A 19,824-nucleotide genomic window follows, 5' to 3' on the forward strand; every position below is an offset into this window, starting at 1 on the left:
AAATACTTGATTTAAATGTTAGAAATCATAATGAATCATATCACTGGCAAAACTGATGTTTTAAATAATATGTAATAAGCAGTACATTCAATTAAATGGGCTCGTTCAGACTCTCACAGAAGAGGAAGGGAGACGAGAGAAGGAGATGAGATCAGAGCTACATTTCTGTTTCTTTGATCACGCTGATCTGAGGAGACGATGTCACACACTCTCAGACTCACTGCTTGCTTGCTATTAAGTCAAGTGCATGCGAAGAAGCATTGTATATAGATTTGGGACTTTGCTTGAATGAACACCAGAGGGAGAAGTGGTACAAATAAAGCACACATATCTAAATTCAGCATGTCATTTAAGCTGCAGCGCTCCTTCACGATTAATGAGGTGATTTGGAGTTTATCGTGCTCTTCTCCTGTAAAATCGACCTCATCTTGTGATAACGAAGCCGAGGTTTTGTTGGTTGTTAATTTCAGAGACCTCCAGAATACATGATCTGACATTTCTAGATGAAGCTACAGCAAGATATGAAAGTAGAATTAAGTATTTCAGGCTATGAAGCAAATTTTAAGGAGATTTCTGGTTTCGAATTGCAGCAATGTTAACGTTCCAGAGTGATAACTGCAATAAGAAGAGAAAACAAAGTCATAATTAAAGGACAACTATTGACCTGTTCTCCTTCCTGTACACACAAAACCCAAGCCTCAAACATGCCAGTGGGACTCCTCCATATAGTGTAGTTTATCTAAGCAAAAGTGCCATTATATTATGGAATTATTGATGCCCTTTAGTAGCACTTCAAGAATATTTTAGCCTGTGGTAGTTTATTACAATGTACCATTTTTATAAACCGATATATGTAAATTATGAGGCGCAAACTAAAACTTTTATAACCTCCTTTTTCACCACCAAATACACAGTAGTGTTTTTGCATCTGGGCACTAGATGGCCCTATTGCAGAGGGCTGTACAGTATTACCAGATGTTTTTGTGTTATGAGGGAATTTTGTTTATGTTTGAAATGTTTTTCAATGTCTTCATACATCCGCACAGTCAGCTATTATTATGCGAGTTGCCCCACAGCGAGAAGTAACTTGAGTAACTCGCTGAGTCACTGGAAAGCTCCGTTTGAACTCCGTGAAACACTTCTTCTTCTTTTTTTTTTTTCCTGCCGCAGCTCTTTCCCTCTTAGGGTAAGTCACATGGGTTCGGATTTGTATATGCATACTATGTCATTATAATGACCAACAAAAAGAAAAATCAACAAAAAAATTGAATGAGTTGCCCAAATGAGTCTTTTTATATATAGATATAGATATATATATCTATATAGATATAGATATAAATAAGTGGTTATGCCTCACAGTGAGAAGTAATATAAAATATTGGCCCATGTTGATTTGTACTAAATTGGATCAGCGGGACGGACGCGTTTTTTTTTTTTTTTTTTAAGCCTTGTGATTGGCGTAAGAGTTTAGCACGTGCTTTTCTCCGGACGATCCCGCGCCAACCCTGAAACGAGCGTCTCCGTGACGTCACTTCCCACGCGCGGCTGGTTCCTGCTAACGAGCGGCGGCTAACGAACTTAACGAACTTAACGAACCGAACTTAACTACCGTGACAGCCGAGATATACCTCGAAATACCGCCCGGGGCAACCCGCCGCCGCCGCCGGCGGCGAAAGTTCTGCGAATATCGTTTATTTAGCGGCATTTTCGATGCAACTCGCGAGCTCCCGTCAAATACGAGGCTTGTTGACATCCGTGACGAACACGGAAGTGTGTCGCGTCGCCCCACCAGCTTTAAGTAAGCGAACTAGCAGCTAGCGGAACTTTTTTCCGCGGAACTTTTTTTTTTTTTTCCCTTTCTCCTCCTCCTCCTCCTCCTCCTCCTCTTCTCCTCTCCTCCTCCTCCTCCTCCTCTTCTCCTCTGGCATGCATTCAAATCTTTCCCTTCCCCTCCGACATCGGTGTTTTTATTTTTAAGCGAGCGGTTCGCGATGAAGCTGCAGTGCGATGTCGAGGTGGTGAATCGGATGCTTCCCACGTTTGGGATGAAGAGTCGCGGCAAAGGGAGCAGAGCTGTGCTCTCCATCGGGAAGCATCTGGACAAGACGAGTCAACGCAGCAGCATCTACATGATGATCTGCACAGCTAAAGACAGAGCAGGCTCCAAGTACAAGGTGGGTCGTTTCCTAGTCATTATTCATTATTTATTATTCATTATTCATTATTTATTATTCACAGACGCTTCTGCTTCACCCTCCTATTTATTCTGTCATGGACGGCAAGAAACTGAAGCCAGCACGCTTTTATTATGACAGATAGTACTCAGTTGTTGGGAAGGCAACTTCTGAAATCTTACACGTTTTAAAGCTGAAAAGTCCTAAAAAAAAAAAAAAAACTAAATTTAGGCTGTGGAAACCCTCACAACAAAAGTACTTCATTATAACTTGAATTAAGTTTGGTGTGTTGTGATTTTTTTATTTTTTAAAGCACAACCACTGAAACAGATCACACCCGACTGGTGTAAATGGATGTTCCCACGACCTCCAAACAAAGTCAACGTTCAGGTCGACTCCCTGCTGCTGCTGCTGCTCAGTTTATTCCTCCTGGTTCCTTGAATGACTCTTTTTTTAAATGTCTCGTCGTCTCACGTCCAACCGCCTTGACGTTGCAGACGAAAGGCAAAAAGATGCAAATCAACGGAATGAATATTAATATATATGAGAATATGTATAATATATTAATTATTAAAATTTTATTATTATTTATAATAATTATGATTATATATTTTTATTATAATTATATATATTTTATTATATTAATATTATAATAATAATATTATTATATTAATTAATATTAATATTACTACATTTAGGCATTTTTAGTAAAGAATATATTCAGATGTAACTGCTGTTGAAATCATCAACCGTTTTGAATTGTAACTGTAATTTAATTCTATATTTATTCCCAGTAACTGTTTATGATTATCTTGTAGTCCATTACGTGTAACTAGTAACTCTCCATCACTGACGAAAAAAATGTTCAAATGAAAAATTCAGTTTTGCCCCAAGAACACCGTTTTCTTTACAGAAGCTTTAGCTGGTTTAAGAAAAAAGTTTGGAACAATTCAGTCTGTTGTTGGAACTAATTACTTTTTCGATTCCCAATTAATATGTTGATTGTGTTCTCGGTGAATCAATTAGCTGCTCGGGCTTTAAAATGTAAGTAAACGGTGAAGAAAGTCGACTGTGTTTCCCAAAAATGTCTCGTTTTGTCCCAACCAACAGTCCGCAGCCAAAAGATATTCAGTTAAGTTTATTATCTTCGAGGACCAAAGGAACCAAAAATATTTACATTTCACGTCCTGTAATCAGAGAATTAAAAAAAAAAAATTAAAAAAAATAATCTAAAAATGACTTAATGATTAATCAAAGAAGTTATCGATTACTTTTTCTGTCAACCGACTAATTGTTGCAGCTGTAAGCAAGTCAGGAAGCGTTTATTGTATTAAGTTTATGGAACATATTAATAGAAAGTAAAACATCCCATTTAGCTGCTAAATTCCTCTTTTCTCTTCCAATAAAGTTTAATAGACATTTTCATTCCATTCGTCAGTGAAAGCCTCAAGATCTTCTGCTTTAGTTTCAGAGCTGCAGTAACTAAATCTATCAATCAATGAGTTGAGATATAGAGAATTCATTTTCACAACCAGTTCACATTTTTACAGAACATTTTATTTACAGAAAATAACCGTGAGTTGCAGCTCGATGAAGTTTTCTTTTTCAACCAGGCGTTTCGCAAAATATTCCAGGCAACACTGAGTCGCTTAAATCTACTTTTTTTTTTTTTTTAATTATTCATCATCTTTCCCACACAGACCTGGATAAGAAACGCTGGCCTTGTTGGTCTCTGCTGCTGCTTTTAAAGGGCTCCTCCAAAACCTCCCGCCTCCGATGTAAAATGTTGCACCGCTGTAAACTTGATTGATGGCAAACAGTTGAAATGCGTTCAGCGTTCCTGTCTGCGCTTGTTGGAGGAGTGAATCACTGTCTGGTTGATTGATGACACGCAGCCGCCCTGAAGTTGTGAAATGTACTTTTCCACTGCTTCAATGTTGGCCACTTTCTCTTGCAGCTGAAAGACAACATAGAGAAGTTCTTCACTTGGTTCGTGGAAGAAGGCAAAGCCACCGTGAGACTAAAGGAACCTGCTGTTGACATTTGTTTGAGCAAGGTACGACACCCGCCCGGCGTGTCGCCATTACAATCTGAGGGAGGAGGCGTTTTCCGTCGTTCTCTGTTAACTTGCGAGGAGAAAAACAACACGGGACTCGGGAGTCTGGCTGTCCACGCGCTCATTTACCGACCAGACACACAAAGACTTTTGTTTTGACTGCAGTCCATGTCAGGATAGACGCTGCAGCAGACCGATTGTTTCCATTTGTTGCAAAGCGCCCTCGGCTGTTAGAGCTTTCACATTGTTATATAAAAAAAAAAAAAACGCCCTCTCAGCTTCACAGACTAACTGACTCTACCGTCATGAACAGGGGAAAAAAACAACAACACACGGTCCTACATTGTGAGAAATATGTAAATCAAATGTCTGTGTAAAACTTTAAATACTACAGATCATTTAAATCCTTTCTGCAGGTTTGTTAACTCAGACAATCCCTTTTACTTTTCCATCCTATCCACCTTTTTTATTTTTATTTTTTTTTTTATTTCCAACATCGTGAAGTCCGTCGTGTTCAAAGAAGTGTGTCGGGATATTCTAGGCCAGTGAATTCAGGTTAGATATTTCAAGGAAACCATTCAAACAACCCACCCGGCAAGAACCTGTAAATCTGCTGCATCAGTTTTCTCTTTCTCATCTGTCGCTCCACCTGCAACTTTTCTTTTTATTCGTTCGCAGGCCGACGCCGGCAGCTTGAAGAACTTCCTCTCGGCGGCTCGTCTGGCCGACAGAGGGAGCGACGCCAGCAGCCTCCCTCTGTCCACGCTCACGCCCGTTCGCGCCAGAGACGTCGAGCAGCCCAAGAAGAAACTGGCCATCGTCTCCAAGAAGGATTACCCGCTCACCTCCAACTTCCCTTACTCTCTGGAGCAGCTGCAGGTCTCCTACTGCAAACTGTCCCGTGTGGACATGCGAATGTTGTCCCTCAAAGGTAACGTGAGTCGAGCGGGTCGTCTATGACGTGCTGACGGATTGCATTTCGACCGAAAGAGCTTGAATTACGTTGTTTCTTTTGTTTTGTTTTTCCTTCAGCATTTCTAAATGTAAGATTATGCCAGTTTAGCAAATGGAGACATGACAAACGTTTCAAAGTCTTAAGATCCTGATGAGGCGAATTATAGGAATTTAAAGGTTCAGTTAGGTTTTCTTTTAAAATGCATGACTTACTAGCGTTAGCACTGCTCTAAGGAGTTGTCTTTGGTTTTGTTTTTCCAGCTCTACGCAAGCTCGACCTCAGCAACAACCACATCAAGAAACTCCCCGCCACCATCGGTGACCTCGGCTGCCTCTCCGAACTCATCCTCCACAACAACCACCTGGAAGCCTTCAGCGAGGCGCTCTGCCTGTCCACCCTGCAGCGGACCCTTCAGCTCCTGGACGTCAGCCAGAACCGGCTGCAGTCGCTGCCCCCTCAGTTCTGCCAGCTCCGAGAACTCGTGAACCTCAAGCTGGACGACAACGAGCTCGTCACGTTGCCGTTCCACATCGGCCGACTCTCCAAGTTGAGGTTCCTGTCCGCGGCGCACAACCAGCTGGCCGTGTTGCCCGGCGATTTCCGTAAGCTGAGTCTGGAGAACCTGGACTTGTTTGGAAATCCGTTTGTCCAGCCGAACCCCCTGGACCACAAAATGAACCTTACATTCCCCCTTCCTCTTCAGGAGATGGCCTCCAGAGCCGTGGCCGACCTCAGGTTAGATTTAAAACACATCACAGTGAAGCCTCGCTACGAAGCTTCTGCAGCTAACAAGCTCACAAACCATTTCTTCTTTCTGATGCCCCTCACAGGATACCGTACGGACCTCACCTCATCCCCGCCCACTTGTGCCGGGACCTGGAAGTAGCCAAGACCTGCGACTGCGGTCGCGTGTGCATCAGCTTCTACATCAAGACGGCAGCGAGCATGAACCTGCACCAGGTCTCTCACACCGTGGTGCTCGTGGATGACATGGGAGGCACGGACGCCCCGGTGCAGCGGCACTTCTGCTCCCTCTCCTGCTACTCCGAATATTTAGACAGCTCCCTCCAGAGAGGAATCAGATGAGGAGGAGGAGGAGGAACAGACTTCATGTTACAGAAGAACCCACCGACTGCTGGTTGAGAAGTGGAAGCTGCAGGCGTAAATGTGGCCCAGCGGTTCGCCTTTTAGTCGAAAGGACCGTATGGACTGCTGAGCTTTGTTTTTAAAAGTGCTTCAAACTGCTTGTTTTACACTTACATCCAACTCCTAACGCGCTTACCATATTTCAACACGGGCTAAGAGACAAGCATGAATATCTTTTAACACTTGCTCCATCTGTAACAGAGTGGCAGCGACATAAAGTGACAGTTTTTCTGTGCTGCTGCCAAGTTTCCTACAACATCTTCTTCTTCCCGCCCGGTCGAGGAAGCTGCAGGTTCCTCCAATGACCTACTTCCACCCGGTAGGGGAATAAAGAAATTAGATGAATTTCCTGAACACTAGTGCCTCAGGGTCCATCAGCAGTGGGAGGGAGGTGTTTTTTGTTTTTTTTACTGTGCTAGTGACCCACAATTTATATTTATATATATATATATATATATATGTGTATATATATATAGATATAAAAAAAAATGCAATAAAAGTATTAATTGTCATGGCTTAAGTAGTTTATTTCCAGATGTTGAAATGATTCACGTCATCACACTCCCGTCAGTCCAGCTCGTACATCAGCGTGTTTTGGAGGACGAACCCGGCGCACGTCGAATGATCACTGATGACCGTCTCGTTTCCATCTTCGTCGATTTCCCTCAGTAGCGCAGGAGGAGGAGGAGGAGGAGGAGGCGGTGGCGGCGGCGGCTCGTCGTCACGCTCTGAGCCGCGGAGGACTTGCTCCGCCGCCAGGTCGTCTTCATCCGGGCCGTCCCCGTTCTCCTCCTCGGAGTCCACGGCGAGTCCCTCAGACCGGAGGTTGAGCCGCCTGCTCGGATCTCCTCTGCTGGACTTCACGTCGTCCGAGCCTGCGATGCTTTTCGAAGACGCGGCGGCGGTCGTCTGGGATTCACCGCTGGATGTTTGATTCAGGAGTGGAGCATCTGTTCCCACCTAACACACAAACACACACACAAACAAAAAAAGAAGTCCGATCGCTCATACCTGTAACCCCCCCCCCCCCCATTCATTTTGTATTGTACTCACCTGTGTGTTTCCTTGTCTGCTCAGATTCACTTCCTCTCCCTCTCTTATGTCACAGAGGTGTTCAGCAGACTTTAAAACCTTGTTCTCAGATGTCGGTGACGCAACGAGTGTGTTGTCGTCGACCCCCGACTTCCCTCCCTCAGCAGAAATCACCCTTTTCTGGACAGAAACATCACACTGAAAGCTCCGATCTTTTTCCTCTGCCGCTCCGTCACGTCCGCCTCCTCTTGATTTCTTCTGATTACTTAACTCTTCATCTTCGTTTTGCCTGTCACTCTTTTGAACCCCAGTTCCTCCTCCTCCTCCTCCTCCCTCCACAGTTTCTTGGCCTCTTCTCTCCATTTGCTTCCATTTCACATCCTCCTCTTCCTCACTTTTTAAAACCTCCGTTGTCTTCTCTTCTCTTTCCTCCTCCTCTTCCTCACTTTTTAAAACCTCCCTTGTCTTCTCTTCTCTTCCATCCTCCTCTTCCTCACTTTTTAAAACCTCCCTTGTCTTCTCTTCTCTTTCCTCCTCCTCTTCCTCACTTTTTAAAACCTCCCTTGTCTTCTCTTCTCTTTCCTCCTCCTCTTCCTCACTTTTTAAAACCTCCCTTGTCTTCTCTTCTCTTCCATCCTCCTCTTCCTCACTTTTTAAAACCTCCCTTGTCTTCTCTTCTCTTTCATCCTCCTCTTCCTCACTTTTTAAAACCTCCTTTGTCTTCTCTTCTCTTTCCTCCTCTTCCTCACTTTTTAAAACCTCCCTTGTCTTCTCTTCTCTTTCCTCCTCCTCTTCCTCACTTTTTAAAACCTCCCTTGTCTTCTCTTCTCTTTCCTCCTCCTCCTCCTCCTCTTCTTCACCTTTCTCTTTCCTCGTTTCCTGCTTCACATCCTGCCCTTCGCTTTCTGGTTTCTCTTTTTCCTCCTCACCACCCGTTTGCTGCCCCGGGTCCCTTTTCTCTCCTTCCCCCTCTCCCCATCTGTCCTCCTCTCCGGCCTCTCTTTTCTCCTCATGGCCCTCACCGCCGTCGCCCTGGAAGTCGCCGCCAGGAGCCGAAGGCCCCGCACAAAAATTGAAAGCCGAATCGGGCGGAAGAACAGGCAGCGAGACGGTAAGCTGTCCTTTCTGTTTGTTGAACTTGGCCTCTCCTTTGTCTTCGTCCACAGGGTAGGCCAAAGGCAGTTCCAGTCTGTAGGCCGGTTTCCTGGACTCCAGCAGCAGGACTTTCCCCTTCACCTCGAGGCTGGTGTCTGCGACTGACTTCAGGAGCGGCATTTCAACGGTAATCACGATCTCTTTGGGCCTGGGGCTTTGGGCCGAGTCTCTCGAGCATCTGAAGTCCTGCAGATCAATGAAAGATCGATACTTGACGGTGTGGTTCGGCTCGGTTGGCTCTTTGCCGTCCTGAGGCCGGATCAGGAAGCTTTTGGGTTCAGCTCGGCTCTCGGTTTGTGTCGGAGGTCTTCGTTCGTCCGGGTACGGGAAGGCGAGGGGGTCCGGCTGCTCAGAGGGCTCCTCGGCTTTGTATCCGGGTAGAGGTTTTCTGATGACGCAAGGCCGCGGGGTGCCTTTGTATTTCGTTTTCATCTCTTTCACGTTGTTCTTGTCTAAACTCACTTTAAAAGCCTTCTGGATTCCCTGAATGGCTGTGCTATCCACCATGTCCATGAATCTCTTGTTTTTGCTGGCTATGTGGAGAGTATCCGGGTGGAAAATCACATCATAAATAAGGATGTCGTTACCTTTAGGATCTTTATCTTGCCTGGCAGGGTGCAGACTGTGAGGCAGGGACCAACACTGCCCTCTGCGGCCGTCCTCCGACACGGCACACTTGGATTCAGGCTTCCCAACTTTTTCATTGGCACAGATGTTAATGAAACATTTCTGTTTGCCGTCCACGCTCGTCTTGACGGACCGAAACGGTTTCGGGTCGATAAACTCGATGCTGTTTCCTCTCCTCTGCTCCAGAAGTTTGATCTCCTCTTCGTACCTTTTCCTATTCTCGGGGTCTGATATTTCTCGGGCGTAATCGTGCAACATTTCTCTGAATTTCTCGTCCTTGAAAGCTTTTGTGAATTTGTCCATTTCCTCCGCGGACAGGTTCAGCTCCTTCAGCTTGTCGCCGACCTCCATGTTGATAAATGACGAGAAGTTCCCGGACCAAAACCTCCCTCCTTAAGTTTCGTGACCTGGACGTCAAAAAAAAAAACAACCAAAAAAAAACAGGTAATATTTAAACAAATTATTTGCTGCTACAATAAAAAAATAAAAATAAAAACGCTTCGTTTTAGGACCGTTCATATACGTTTTAGCTCGTGTTATAGGACAACAAACTCCAAACGGAAGCCAGCGTGTGTTGATGTAACCATAGCAACATGGGGGGGTCATGCGCGCAACCACAGACCTGCATATATATATATATAAATTTAAAAAAAGAAAACACCCCGTTTAAAAAAATAATAATAATAATAATAATAATCGTCTCTATTGGTTTTAATTGATACGTATATTCCCCAAAATTATGTGAAAACGCCTTTTCACTTTTAGTGATAGTGCTGATTGTTACAGAAAAGCCAATTAGTGACTTATATGTATATTAATAAGTCTTAATTGGAAAAATAAATAAATCCTTAAATGTACGTGGATCCAACCACTGCCGATATTAAACCTTGTACGAGTTATTAAGAAAATGAACTAAAAAAAAACCCAACTTATTTTCTGATGTAGGGGAATAAAAACTCTTAGTGTTTCAAAACCACGTGTTTCTGATCTGATCTTCATGATTGATTTCATTTATTTGAGGCAACCCTTAATTGCCATTTTGACGATTTAAAAGGAAATCGTACGTAAATCTTTGACATTAATGGCTCTGCAGACAAATTAGGCACTTTTTAAGCCATTTTAATGCAACTCATACTGTACATTGGTAGTTGATGTTTCTTATTCGTCATATGCTATAATAATAATAATAATAATAATTCCTCTTAATTTATTCGGTGTTTAAATGTTCATAATGTAATGATTTCTAACTACTGAATTTTTATACTCTTTCTTTGTCTATCACTGGAAAAAAAAAAAAAAAAAAAAGTGAAATGACAGTTTCGTACCGGCAGGTGTCGCTCTCGACCACAGCTCAAATGGCACACGGCCAGTGACTATGTCGGTCAGTAAGGCAAATGGGCGGGTGTGCAGGGAAGAGATGTGATTGGTCGCACCCCCCAACAGTTCATATTTCTCTCTGCCTGATTGGAAGGGGTGTGCTGATACTAGATATGGGACCACTGCCTCTCTCTGTGGGGGGTCGGGGGGGTGAAGCATCACTTGAGTGCCAGGATTGATCAAATAACAACCTTCATAAGTTTATTTTTATGATTCCTTTATTAAAATCCATTTAATTTGCACCCGCCAATCATAAGAAGAGGAAGCGTTTTGGTAAAAAAAAAATCTATCAAGACAGATGAAGAGGTTTTTGAATGAATAAATCTCAGCGGTGCATCATGCAAGAATTACCTCCTGGTTCCCAACGGACAGATCTGAATGGGCTCAGAAAATTTGTTAATGAACTCCAATACGGGGTAAACAGCTCGTGTCTCTTCTGACTCACCAAGCACTGCAGCTCTGCGCTAATGAACAGGACACGGTGTCCCCAGATGGCCTCGCCTAAGGAGCTTTTATAACACCAAATAAAAAAGAAATACTAAAAAATACAAAATTCATTCAGCCGGCAGGAAACCAACCCACAGGCTCGTCAGCACATTTGGAAAAACTCGAATGAATTTCAGCTGACCAGAGAAGGCGATGGTGGGGGGGTTGGTGGTGGAGGGGGGTGGGAGTCAGTGTGACGCACACAGGATGTGGGCAGACACCACGGGAAGGATTGCTGACTATATCTTGATCCCACACATGGTTCCTCTGGGATTAGATATCAGGGAAAACTCACAAAATGCTCCAAGAATGTCTCATTTTAATGTTGTTGTTTTTTTTATTTTTTATTACAAATATGTTTTAAATAATATGAAAAGTTAGACAGGGAGATATAATCAAGGTATAATCATAGTACTGATGATTAATACTCATATTTACATTATGCTTTGTGTCAACTCCCCCCCCCCCCGCCCACCCCCTCCAAATAAGACAAATAAAATGCCTTTCATAGTACGACAAACAATACATTCCCGTAGACATAGCGTATATATATATATATATATATATATATACCAGTATCAACACGTACAAAGTAAAAGGTGTTGGTGGAGAGGTGCAGAAAGTGAAATGTATATGACAAACTTCATACAAAGGCTTTGGCAAGAGTGCATACATATCAATTATATTGAAGTAAACAAAGAATCCTTTTTGAGAAAATACATGTACAAATGAGCAGTAAGAGCAGGAAAAGAGTCCAGTGCATGTTCTTTTCGTTTCGTTTTCTTTCATTCCCACGAGTTAAAAAGAGCGAACGGCCCTCGGCCGTTTCCTGCGTTCCTCTGGTGGTAACCCGGGAGCGGTGGCGGTTGTTCGTCGTTTATTTTGCGCCGGCAGGTACCAGCATGTTTAGCGCGGCGACGCCAGGCTTCGAGGGCGGCGGTTTGCCGGCGGCCACTTTGTTCAGGCTCCGGACGTCAGCCTGCCAGGAGGGGATCTTCTTCGTGGTCATGTGGCGGCGGGCGTGTTTGGTCAGGTGGTCGCTGCGCATGAATCGCCGGTCGCACACGGGGCACACGAACTTCTTCTCGCCGGTGTGCGTGCGCCGGTGACGGGACAGCTCGTCGGAGCGGGCGAACCTCTTGTCGCATCCTTCCCAGCTGCAGCTGAAGGGCTTCTCACCTTTTTTTTTTTTTTTTTTTTTGAAGGAGGGGAGGTGGAGGGGAAGGGGAGGGGAAGGGGAGGGGAACACACGGCGGAAATGGAGAAAACAAGTGAGTCACGTTGCAGTCATAAAAACAAAGTCACACCGTGCTCGGCTGATAAAACAATGAGCTCACTGTCCTCCCAATCAAGAATAACAAAGGCCGAAGGAAAGAACGTTTTACAAACAGGACGCAACACTCATCTGCGGGAGTCGCATTTCGACCCGAAGGCGTCCACGTGCGGCGAAACCCTCACCTGTGTGTGTGCGGAGGTGAGCCTTGAGGTGGGAACTCTTGAAGTACGTCTTCCGGCAGCCCGGGAAGTTGCAGACGTAGTTCCTCCTACGGGAAAAGTCCATCTTCGTGGCCGTGGCGCCGCCGCCGCCGCCGCCGGGCCCCGCCGGGACGTACACGGGCGCCGGGGCCAGAGGTAGCAGCTTGGTGTTGCCCAGGGTCATGACGGTCTGAGCGCAGTGAGAGGCCTGAGAGACCGAGGACTGAGGGAGGACCAGCATCACCGTGCCCTGAGGCACCGCCGAGCCCACAATGAGCGACTGGTGGACCGGGCCGGCGTTAGCCGGGGCGGGCTGGGGGAGGATGGGCGCGGCGGCAGTCCGAATTCCAGCGCTGGACGTTTGAACCGCACTCGGGATGAAGGCTGAGATTATACCTGATTGGCTGCTGACGGGGAACATCTGGCAGATGATTTGAGGCGGGCTGGGGACCGGAGGAGGGGACCGGGTTGTGGCGACGGGGGGAGTGGGTGGGCTGTACTGGGGTTGGATTTCGATGAGAGCGGGGGTGGAGACTCTGTGCAAACAGGGTTTCGAGGGGCTTTCTGGCTGCTCAGTTTTTGCGGGGACGAGAGAGGCGGGAGGAGGAGGCGGAGGCGCGGCCGTCGGCGCCGCGTTTGCAACCCGCTGCTGTTGATGCCGGCCGGCCGTCGCGGCGTCTCGACTTTTCTCTGGACCGGGGGCCGCTGGAATGTGGTTTTGGCAGAGGGTCCTGTCCGCGGTGTGGCGGATGACGCTGGTCGCCATGGCTCTGCAGGGCTGTGCCGGAGGGGGGAGGGAGGGGGTCCTCTCAGCGATGGGGGCCAGGACGGGCTGATGGAGCCCGGCCCCCCAGCGCTGCGTGGACACAGCCGGGCCGGAGCTCGACTGGAGCGCGCCGCTCGACGAAGTCTCGGCGAAGCCGGGACTGTGAGGCGGCGTCATACACTGCGAGGACATGGATAAAGAATTAAAAGTGTGTCCCGCTGGTGCTGAAATAACATCGTTGTGTTTGTAGAGATAAGTATCCCCGGTGGCGAGCAGGCACACGCGGGAATAATGAGCCCTTTGAGCTATAAAGCGTGATTTTTTTTTTTTTTAAATTATCACCTTGCATGTGCAAGAAGGAACTCGGTCTGAAGGTCAGTCACGTTGCCGTCTCAAGGCTTTCCTGATCGAGGCACCTGACGCCCGCCCCCCCGGTCTCGTGTCATGAACCGACAGCGAAGTGGTTCAACGTAAACGTTGACCCTCAGGAATGTTTACTTCAGTGATTTGTGTGGTTTTATTTTATTTTAGTTATTTATTTATGTTGGCTTCTCGCTCTAAAACTGCCGCCAAATTGTCACATATCCTGCGCGCCGGGGGTTGTCACTGATAACGGTGTTAATGTGTGCGTCTCGTCTCACCAGGGAGGAGAGGGACACGAAGTCCTTCGGCGCCTCCGGGAGCTCCGGCGGCGGGAGGGAGTCGCAGGAGTCCGAGGCCGGGGTGAGGGGCCTCGGCTTGCAGGGGCTCGGCTTGTTGGCGGTGAGGAAAAGAGCCTGGCCCCAGGAGCTCATGCACACCAGGGCCTCAGCTGCTTCCAGGTCAGTGTACTCCAGGCCGGGGGAACAGCTGCTGGTTCCACTGGAGACGGACTGTTCACTGTCGTGCCTCCTTCTCTTTGCAGAAGAACCAAAATGATCCATATATTCAGTCTAAGTGTGGGAAGAAAACAAACAAACAAACAAACACACACACAAAAACAAAAAACAGGAAAATTGAAGTACTTTTGTATTGCCACACTTGTGGGTTCAACTTTCTTAGACAGACAGTGTTGATTCAGCTTTTATTCCCATATGGCTGACCAAGCAAAAGTTTTCTGTTCTATCAACATGTGCGGAAAAAGACAAATCTATTTCCAGTTATCATCTTGCTGGGTGGCTGTTCTTGTATCTGAAAGCTCCGGGGCCAAAACCGCATGATGGATGCTGCCAATAAGGGAAAGAGGGGTGTTGGTGACTACACCCCAGCCCAGCATGCACTGCCTTTGGCCTGCAGCCAGGACACCTCCCCTTCCCAAATATAGACCAAACAGTGACGTGCTGCCGGGATGGATGAGCCATGTGAAATCCCCATAAAGCGGTTTGCATCAGGAAGTAGGCTCTTTCTGGTCCAACTTTGTTACACATTTCTTTTGTTGTTTTACAGTAAACACAGCATGTTGCCGGTTGTTCACACAAAACACAACCAGACAGAACAAACTGTCTGCGCTGACAAGTTTAAATTAACACTTATATTTATGAATATTAACTCAGGCTAAAGAAGAAGAAAAAAAAGCCCAAATGTTAAACATATTTTTTTTATTTAAAAAAAAAAAAAAATAGTTGATTAACTATGATTAATTTGGCACAACTGGCTAAAAATAAAACCCCAAATATTATTTAAGTGTTATATTCAGCTTTGATTTGTGACTTAATTTAGCTTGCCATGTCAAAACAGAAGACGGAAAAACACACATCTATCTATATACATATACAGATAAGATATGTGTTGGCTGAAGTAAGAGTTTAAGAAAAACATAAATAATAAGTCTTACCCGGTGTGAGTCCATCTCGGTAAATTTTCGCGATGGCATTGAGGAATAAAACATTTATATATATATATATATATCACGTTTTTGTTGTCAAAGCCAGTGCAGAACAAAGAGACGGCGGTTGCCAGTGCTGTTGCCTGTTCTGGGATGGGGTTGAGGTCGTCTCTTTCTCTGACTGACTCCCTTTTCTCTCAGCTGTGTGTGTAAAACATGGGGAGGAGGGAAAAAAAAAAAAAAAAGAAAAACAAAACTCACAACACGCACCGGCGGGTGGCAACACTCGGCCAATCACAATCTAGTGTGTGAGGCGCCTCAGCCAATGGCGGAGGAGAGAACGCGTGAACAGTGCGTGCTCGCACGGCGGTTGGAGGAAATAGGGTGCGTGGCCGTTGGTGGGCGTGGCCTTGAGAGTCAGCAGTGTCAGGGTAAACCCGATGAACTGCCATCCGCTAAACTAGGCGAAAGGTTGATCCAGTCTATGCGGCGTTCACGGGGTAGGGTGGGTGGGGGGGGGGGGAGGGAGGGTGGGAATAACCTACAGAAAAACAACTGACGGCTCCATATAACATTTATATAAGTCGCGCAAAAAATACATTTCTTCTTTTAAAACAGTCAACATTGTCAATCGGGTTCATTAATATACAATATAATATGATATGTTTTTTTTGGAGAATAAATTATTTTGTATTAAGAGCTCTTTATCGGTGCAGCTTCTGACAATTCCAAATAAAGGCTTTATTCCATCGGGGCTATACTTTAGAGTTGGCCTATTTGTTTTATTTTGCTGGCTCAAAAATCCACCCACTGAGTTACAAAAATAAAACCCTATGGCAATCTGTGTAATTGAGTTAACTGTTCACTGAATAGACTGGACAAAATACTTGCTTTGTACTTTTTACGGGCGTAGCACCTATAGTGACACTTGGACTATGTGTCACCAACATTTTCTGTAATAATCAACATTTTTAGACAAAATAATAGAATCTCAAATTCGCTTTTGCTTAAATTCACTTAGGCATTTGTATTTGTAGTTTAATCTTCTTTTCTTTTTTTTTTTAAAAAAAGGATTGAACAGATAAAACACATAAAACCACTTGATTAGATTGTAAGTTATTAGAAATAGGCTCTAAATTTATTCCTGACATGATCACTTATAACTCCTTGCTCATAAGGGGAAATTCCATCAGACAAAACCCACGATTTTTGGAAGCTCGATAGCCACATTTCCCACAACACGTGAATGCAACACCCAGTGGCGGACGAAGCGCCGGTTTCTGTCTTGTTTTTTTTGGAGCTGTTTGTGCGGTTTCCTCACTGAAAAAAAACTGATAAACAAGTGCTTAACTGTTATCACTTTCACATTTAATAACACACGTCACACAGTTAAAAAAAAAACCGGACTAAATGGGTTTTTATCTGTTACCTTTCACTGTTAACAAAAACATTTAATTATACTTCCTTCAAAATAATGTAAAGGTTTTTTTTCCCCTCAAACAAAGCAGGTCAATATGTCTGATTTTTACCACCACCATGACCTCACGCCTCTTTTAACTGAGAATATTTTTTAATTTCTATGTCACCTGTTACATTTGCAGAGAAATTAAGCTTTAAGTTAAATCATTTCCAAAGATATTCATGTCTTCAGATGCACGCCATGTTTTTTTGTTTTGTTTATCCCTTATGCTGAGCAGAGGAGATTGTGCTTTGTGCTGATAAATAGCTTATATTCTTTAGGCTTTATATAAATGTTGCTGAATGTTGGTAGTTTTTGGTTGCGGCCTGTTGTCTGACCATTTTCATGAACTCATTACCACAAGCACATGTCAGGAGATTCAAATTGGTCTTGACCTACATATACAGTTACATCACCAACTGCAACTGGACAAAGGAAAAAAAAAATATGTCAGGATATGGAAAAGCAGCAAATTCACTGCTTTTACAAACATTGTTTATTCAATGTAATGTATAATTATAAAAGATACCCGAAAATAGCAATAATAATGGGTCTAGTATGTCGTTTTCATGAACAGACGCCCATGTTATTTCATATATTATTTCTGGTCTTTTGTGCTTATGCGTAAAGAAAGCTGACGACACTTTACCTCGTCTGACACTTTAAACTGGTGTTTGTTTGCAGGTTGCCTGCAGCACAGAAGAGTGTAGCAGGTGTGCCAGCCCGGCCTGGCTGCTAAGGAAGGCCGTGCCTCGGTATGACTCACATAAGCATGACCTCAGGGAGCAATGAGGGCTCTGAGCTGTGGCAATGCAGTTTCTGTGCCAGCTGTTAGCCAGAAGAGAAGGGGAAGAGGGAGGAGCTACACGGAAAACGAGTTAGCATGCAGGCATGACAGGCAGCCGGGCTCGAGCAGGGCCGCCTGTTTGTGATATAAGTGAGGCAGTCTACTTCAACTTAGTTAGGGAATCTGGAGGAAAGGTTACACTGGGCCCTATCTGGGCCTCCGCATGCACACCTCCCCTGTAGTCAACTCCCCCCAACTCAGGAACTCCACGAGCAGATCAGAAAGGGGGGGTGAGAGTTGCCCAAGCAAGGTTAAATATATCACCCGGGGCTAAGTTTCACAAACAGCCCCTGAGCTCTGACAGCCCGGCTCCGCTGCTTCCACATAAAGCATCTCGAATACAAATGCAAAATGCTTGTTTACTACGCTGACCGTAATCAACACGTAGCTTATTTCAGTGTTAATTTATATCAATATTCACTTGAAAATATTGCCAAGAGGACGTGACCTTGTTACTGCCACAAAGACAAAAACTTGTCCACTCGTGCAGCAGCTCACTGTGATTTATCCCGGCATGCCCGATGGCCAGCACCTCACTGTGGAGCACTCGTAGATGGAGGTTTTGTCGGGTAAAACACAACACAATTATCGATCGAGTCAGACTTGTTTAGCGGTTGCAGTTGCAGATTTGCATATCATAGAAGAGACGACTGGACTTGGCGAAGGTCTGTGATCTCCGCGGGCCCTTCTAGTGTTCATAATTTCCATAATAGATTTGACTTGCTTTACTTTTATGTAAAAGCATAATCTCCATTAATTTACCTCCACCTGATGATAGCTGCAAATGCATGATATGATCTTTACTTAGCCGTCATCACGTGAAGTGAAACAAGAGCTCACAGTCACTGTCCAACTGGTGTGAGAATAACCTTCATTTCCTGTTCCTGACAGAACTGTTTTGGTTTGCGTTTTTTTAACAACAACAAACCTGCAGTATGAGCCGTCTCTGAAAGTCGAAGGATGCTTTGTGTACCACACAACCCCCGGCTCCACCCCTTTCTCCTCCTACACAATCGAAACAGAGCAACAACAGGGATTTCTCTTCAAGCACCTGGCTCCTGATTGGTCAGAGCGGGATTCTGAAGCCAATCTGTTGCTATGAGAGACTGACTCCTGAGCTGCTATAGCTCGTTGTCTGTTGTCCTGGCAACATGAGGAACAGGAGGCAGGTTTGAGGGCCCCCCAGAGGAACCTCCCTGGAGATGGTCTGAGGATGTGTGGTGCCAAATGATGAAGGCGCCATGATAATATTAAATAATACACTTTGAATGATATTCTGTCAGATTGTCTGGCTGTGGGAAAGATTTTTTTTCATCTGCTTTGGCTTTCCACACGGTCCTCAATGAAAGTACATGCTGTTCTATTCATCATCTCCACTTTCAGAGACCGACATGAGAATATTATATTATTTGTGTGCTCCATTTTATGCCTGCAAATGACTCGGATCTTCTTTGTGTCCTCTTGTCATTCGCATCAGACCACATATACTGTAGATATTATATCATAAAGCTAAGTTTTGTTGTATGAGCTGAAAATGATGCAAACATTTAACATACACAAGCAACAGCACTTTGAGCCGACCTGGGTTCAGTAACGTCTCACTGCAGAGGGAAATATCAAAATGTTGTTGTTTTTTTAGTTACAATTTTTATTTTCTTACTTTACATTTTTTATTTGTTGTTGTTTAGATTTTTGATATGAAGTCGGAGTGGAAACATGTCTCACTGACGGACACGTTGGCTGTTATACGTCAAAATGTCTTGAAGGAAAGATGTTTTCTAGATTGTTCCACCACAAACCTCCACCTGATCTGACCCACCGACCGGCCGGCTGAGATGGGAGGTGTGGTGGTTTGTGAACCCACTAAATTGTTTCCATCAAGATGTTAAAAGAAGCAGGACAGCGAACAAAGGTTGAGATTGTAATTTAGTCCCAGTTCCCCCATAACACACAGCTGGACGGGCTCGTTCAAAGCTTTTCCCACTGATTCAAAGAGCCTAACTGTGGGCTTCTTTGGATGTGGGTGGAGGAGGGCATTCAAACTTCGCAACAGCATCATCAAAAGTTATAATATTTGATGCCACTTCAGCCTCCGGCAGCTTTTCTAGAGAGCTGCATTCCTTATGAAGATCTTTATGTCCTTCTTGATTTTCTTATGCACTTGTGTTTTTTTTCTGACAACCGATTGGGTGATGTTGATCTCTTTCAACAGACGTTTGCGGATGGCGTTGATGTGTGCCGCCTGCAGGAACATCCCGGTTTTCAGAGGGGATTTTATGATCGCCTTCGTGAGGACACCGATAAAGAGGTCAGTGGTCATCGTCTGAGCTGCGTCTTTAAGATACAAACGAAAACATTGACGTGGACGAAACATTTCCGACTTTTCAGCAAAGTAGCAGGATAGAAAAGTCGTTTAGAAAGAGGTTATTGTGTCGTTGTGATTCTGAAAGCATTATAAGCAAGT

General features: G+C 44.8%; 3 protein-coding genes across 4 annotated transcripts; 1 reads left to right on the plus strand and 2 right to left on the minus strand.

The window, feature by feature from the left end:
• The first annotated feature begins 1,794 nt into the window (after window positions 1-1,794).
• lrr1 (leucine rich repeat protein 1) lies at window positions 1,795-6,798 on the plus strand. 2 transcript variants are annotated; one of them, XM_069718175.1, is made up of 6 exons: window positions 1,795-1,798; window positions 1,979-2,174; window positions 4,132-4,230; window positions 4,909-5,161; window positions 5,446-5,920; window positions 6,016-6,798. In XM_069718175.1, exons 2-6 carry the CDS (start codon window positions 1,992-1,994, stop codon window positions 6,269-6,271), a joined length of 1,266 nt encoding a protein of 421 aa, XP_069574276.1. In that variant the 5' UTR covers window positions 1,795-1,798; window positions 1,979-1,991; the 3' UTR covers window positions 6,272-6,798. The 2 variants fall into 2 exon arrangements, with proteins under 2 accessions (XP_069574276.1, XP_069574274.1); XM_069718173.1 differs by lacking the exon at window positions 1,795-1,798 and having other exon boundaries at window positions 1,900-2,174.
• Window positions 6,799-6,847: 49 nt separating this feature from the next.
• dnaaf2 (dynein axonemal assembly factor 2) lies at window positions 6,848-9,590 on the minus strand. The gene is made up of 2 exons (XM_069718172.1): window positions 7,385-9,590; window positions 6,848-7,291 (listed from the first exon to the last, which is right to left on the minus strand). Exons 1-2 carry the CDS (start codon window positions 9,494-9,496, stop codon window positions 6,899-6,901), a joined length of 2,505 nt encoding a protein of 834 aa, XP_069574273.1. The 5' UTR covers window positions 9,497-9,590; the 3' UTR covers window positions 6,848-6,898.
• A 1,760-nt stretch (window positions 9,591-11,350) lies between these two features.
• On the minus strand, window positions 11,351-15,260 carry LOC138632534 (Krueppel-like factor 11). Its single transcript, XM_069718176.1, has 4 exons — window positions 15,064-15,260; window positions 13,892-14,182; window positions 12,467-13,430; window positions 11,351-12,187 (listed from the first exon to the last, which is right to left on the minus strand). The coding sequence occupies exons 1-4, from the start codon at window positions 15,115-15,117 to the stop codon at window positions 11,886-11,888; spliced, it is 1,611 nt and encodes a 536-aa protein (XP_069574277.1). The 5' UTR covers window positions 15,118-15,260; the 3' UTR covers window positions 11,351-11,885.
• Between the last annotated feature and the right edge of the window lie 4,564 nt (window positions 15,261-19,824).

This window comes from Brachyistius frenatus, unplaced genomic scaffold (assembly GCF_029030835.1).
Source record: "Brachyistius frenatus isolate BFR_SWC_R1_liver_20210118 unplaced genomic scaffold, ASM2903083v1 Contig_187, whole genome shotgun sequence".
In the NCBI taxonomy this organism is placed as follows: domain Eukaryota; kingdom Metazoa; phylum Chordata; class Actinopteri; family Embiotocidae; genus Brachyistius; species Brachyistius frenatus.

Bases quoted from the DNA above. Each gene is read 5' to 3' on its own strand.
- lrr1 (XM_069718175.1), top strand. From the start codon at position 1,992: ATGAAGCTGCAGTGCGATGTCGAGGTGGTGAATCGGATGCTTCCCACG. The intron at 2,175-4,131 runs GTGGGTCGTTTC...TTTCTCTTGCAG, and splicing joins GAGCAGGCTCCAAGTACAAG to CTGAAAGACAACATAGAGAA. The intron at 4,231-4,908 runs GTACGACACCCG...ATTCGTTCGCAG, and splicing joins TTGACATTTGTTTGAGCAAG to GCCGACGCCGGCAGCTTGAA.
- dnaaf2 (XM_069718172.1), bottom strand. From the start codon at position 9,496: ATGGAGGTCGGCGACAAGCTGAAGGAGCTGAACCTGTCCGCGGAGGAA. The intron at 7,292-7,384 runs GTGAGTACAATA...TTTGTGTGTTAG, and splicing joins GCAGACAAGGAAACACACAG to GTGGGAACAGATGCTCCACT.
- LOC138632534 (XM_069718176.1), bottom strand. From the start codon at position 15,117: ATGTTTTATTCCTCAATGCCATCGCGAAAATTTACCGAGATGGACTCA. The intron at 14,183-15,063 runs GTAAGACTTATT...TCCCACACTTAG, and splicing joins CCGAGATGGACTCACACCGG to ACTGAATATATGGATCATTT. The intron at 13,431-13,891 runs GTGAGACGAGAC...ATGTCCTCGCAG, and splicing joins TCGTGTCCCTCTCCTCCCTG to TGTATGACGCCGCCTCACAG.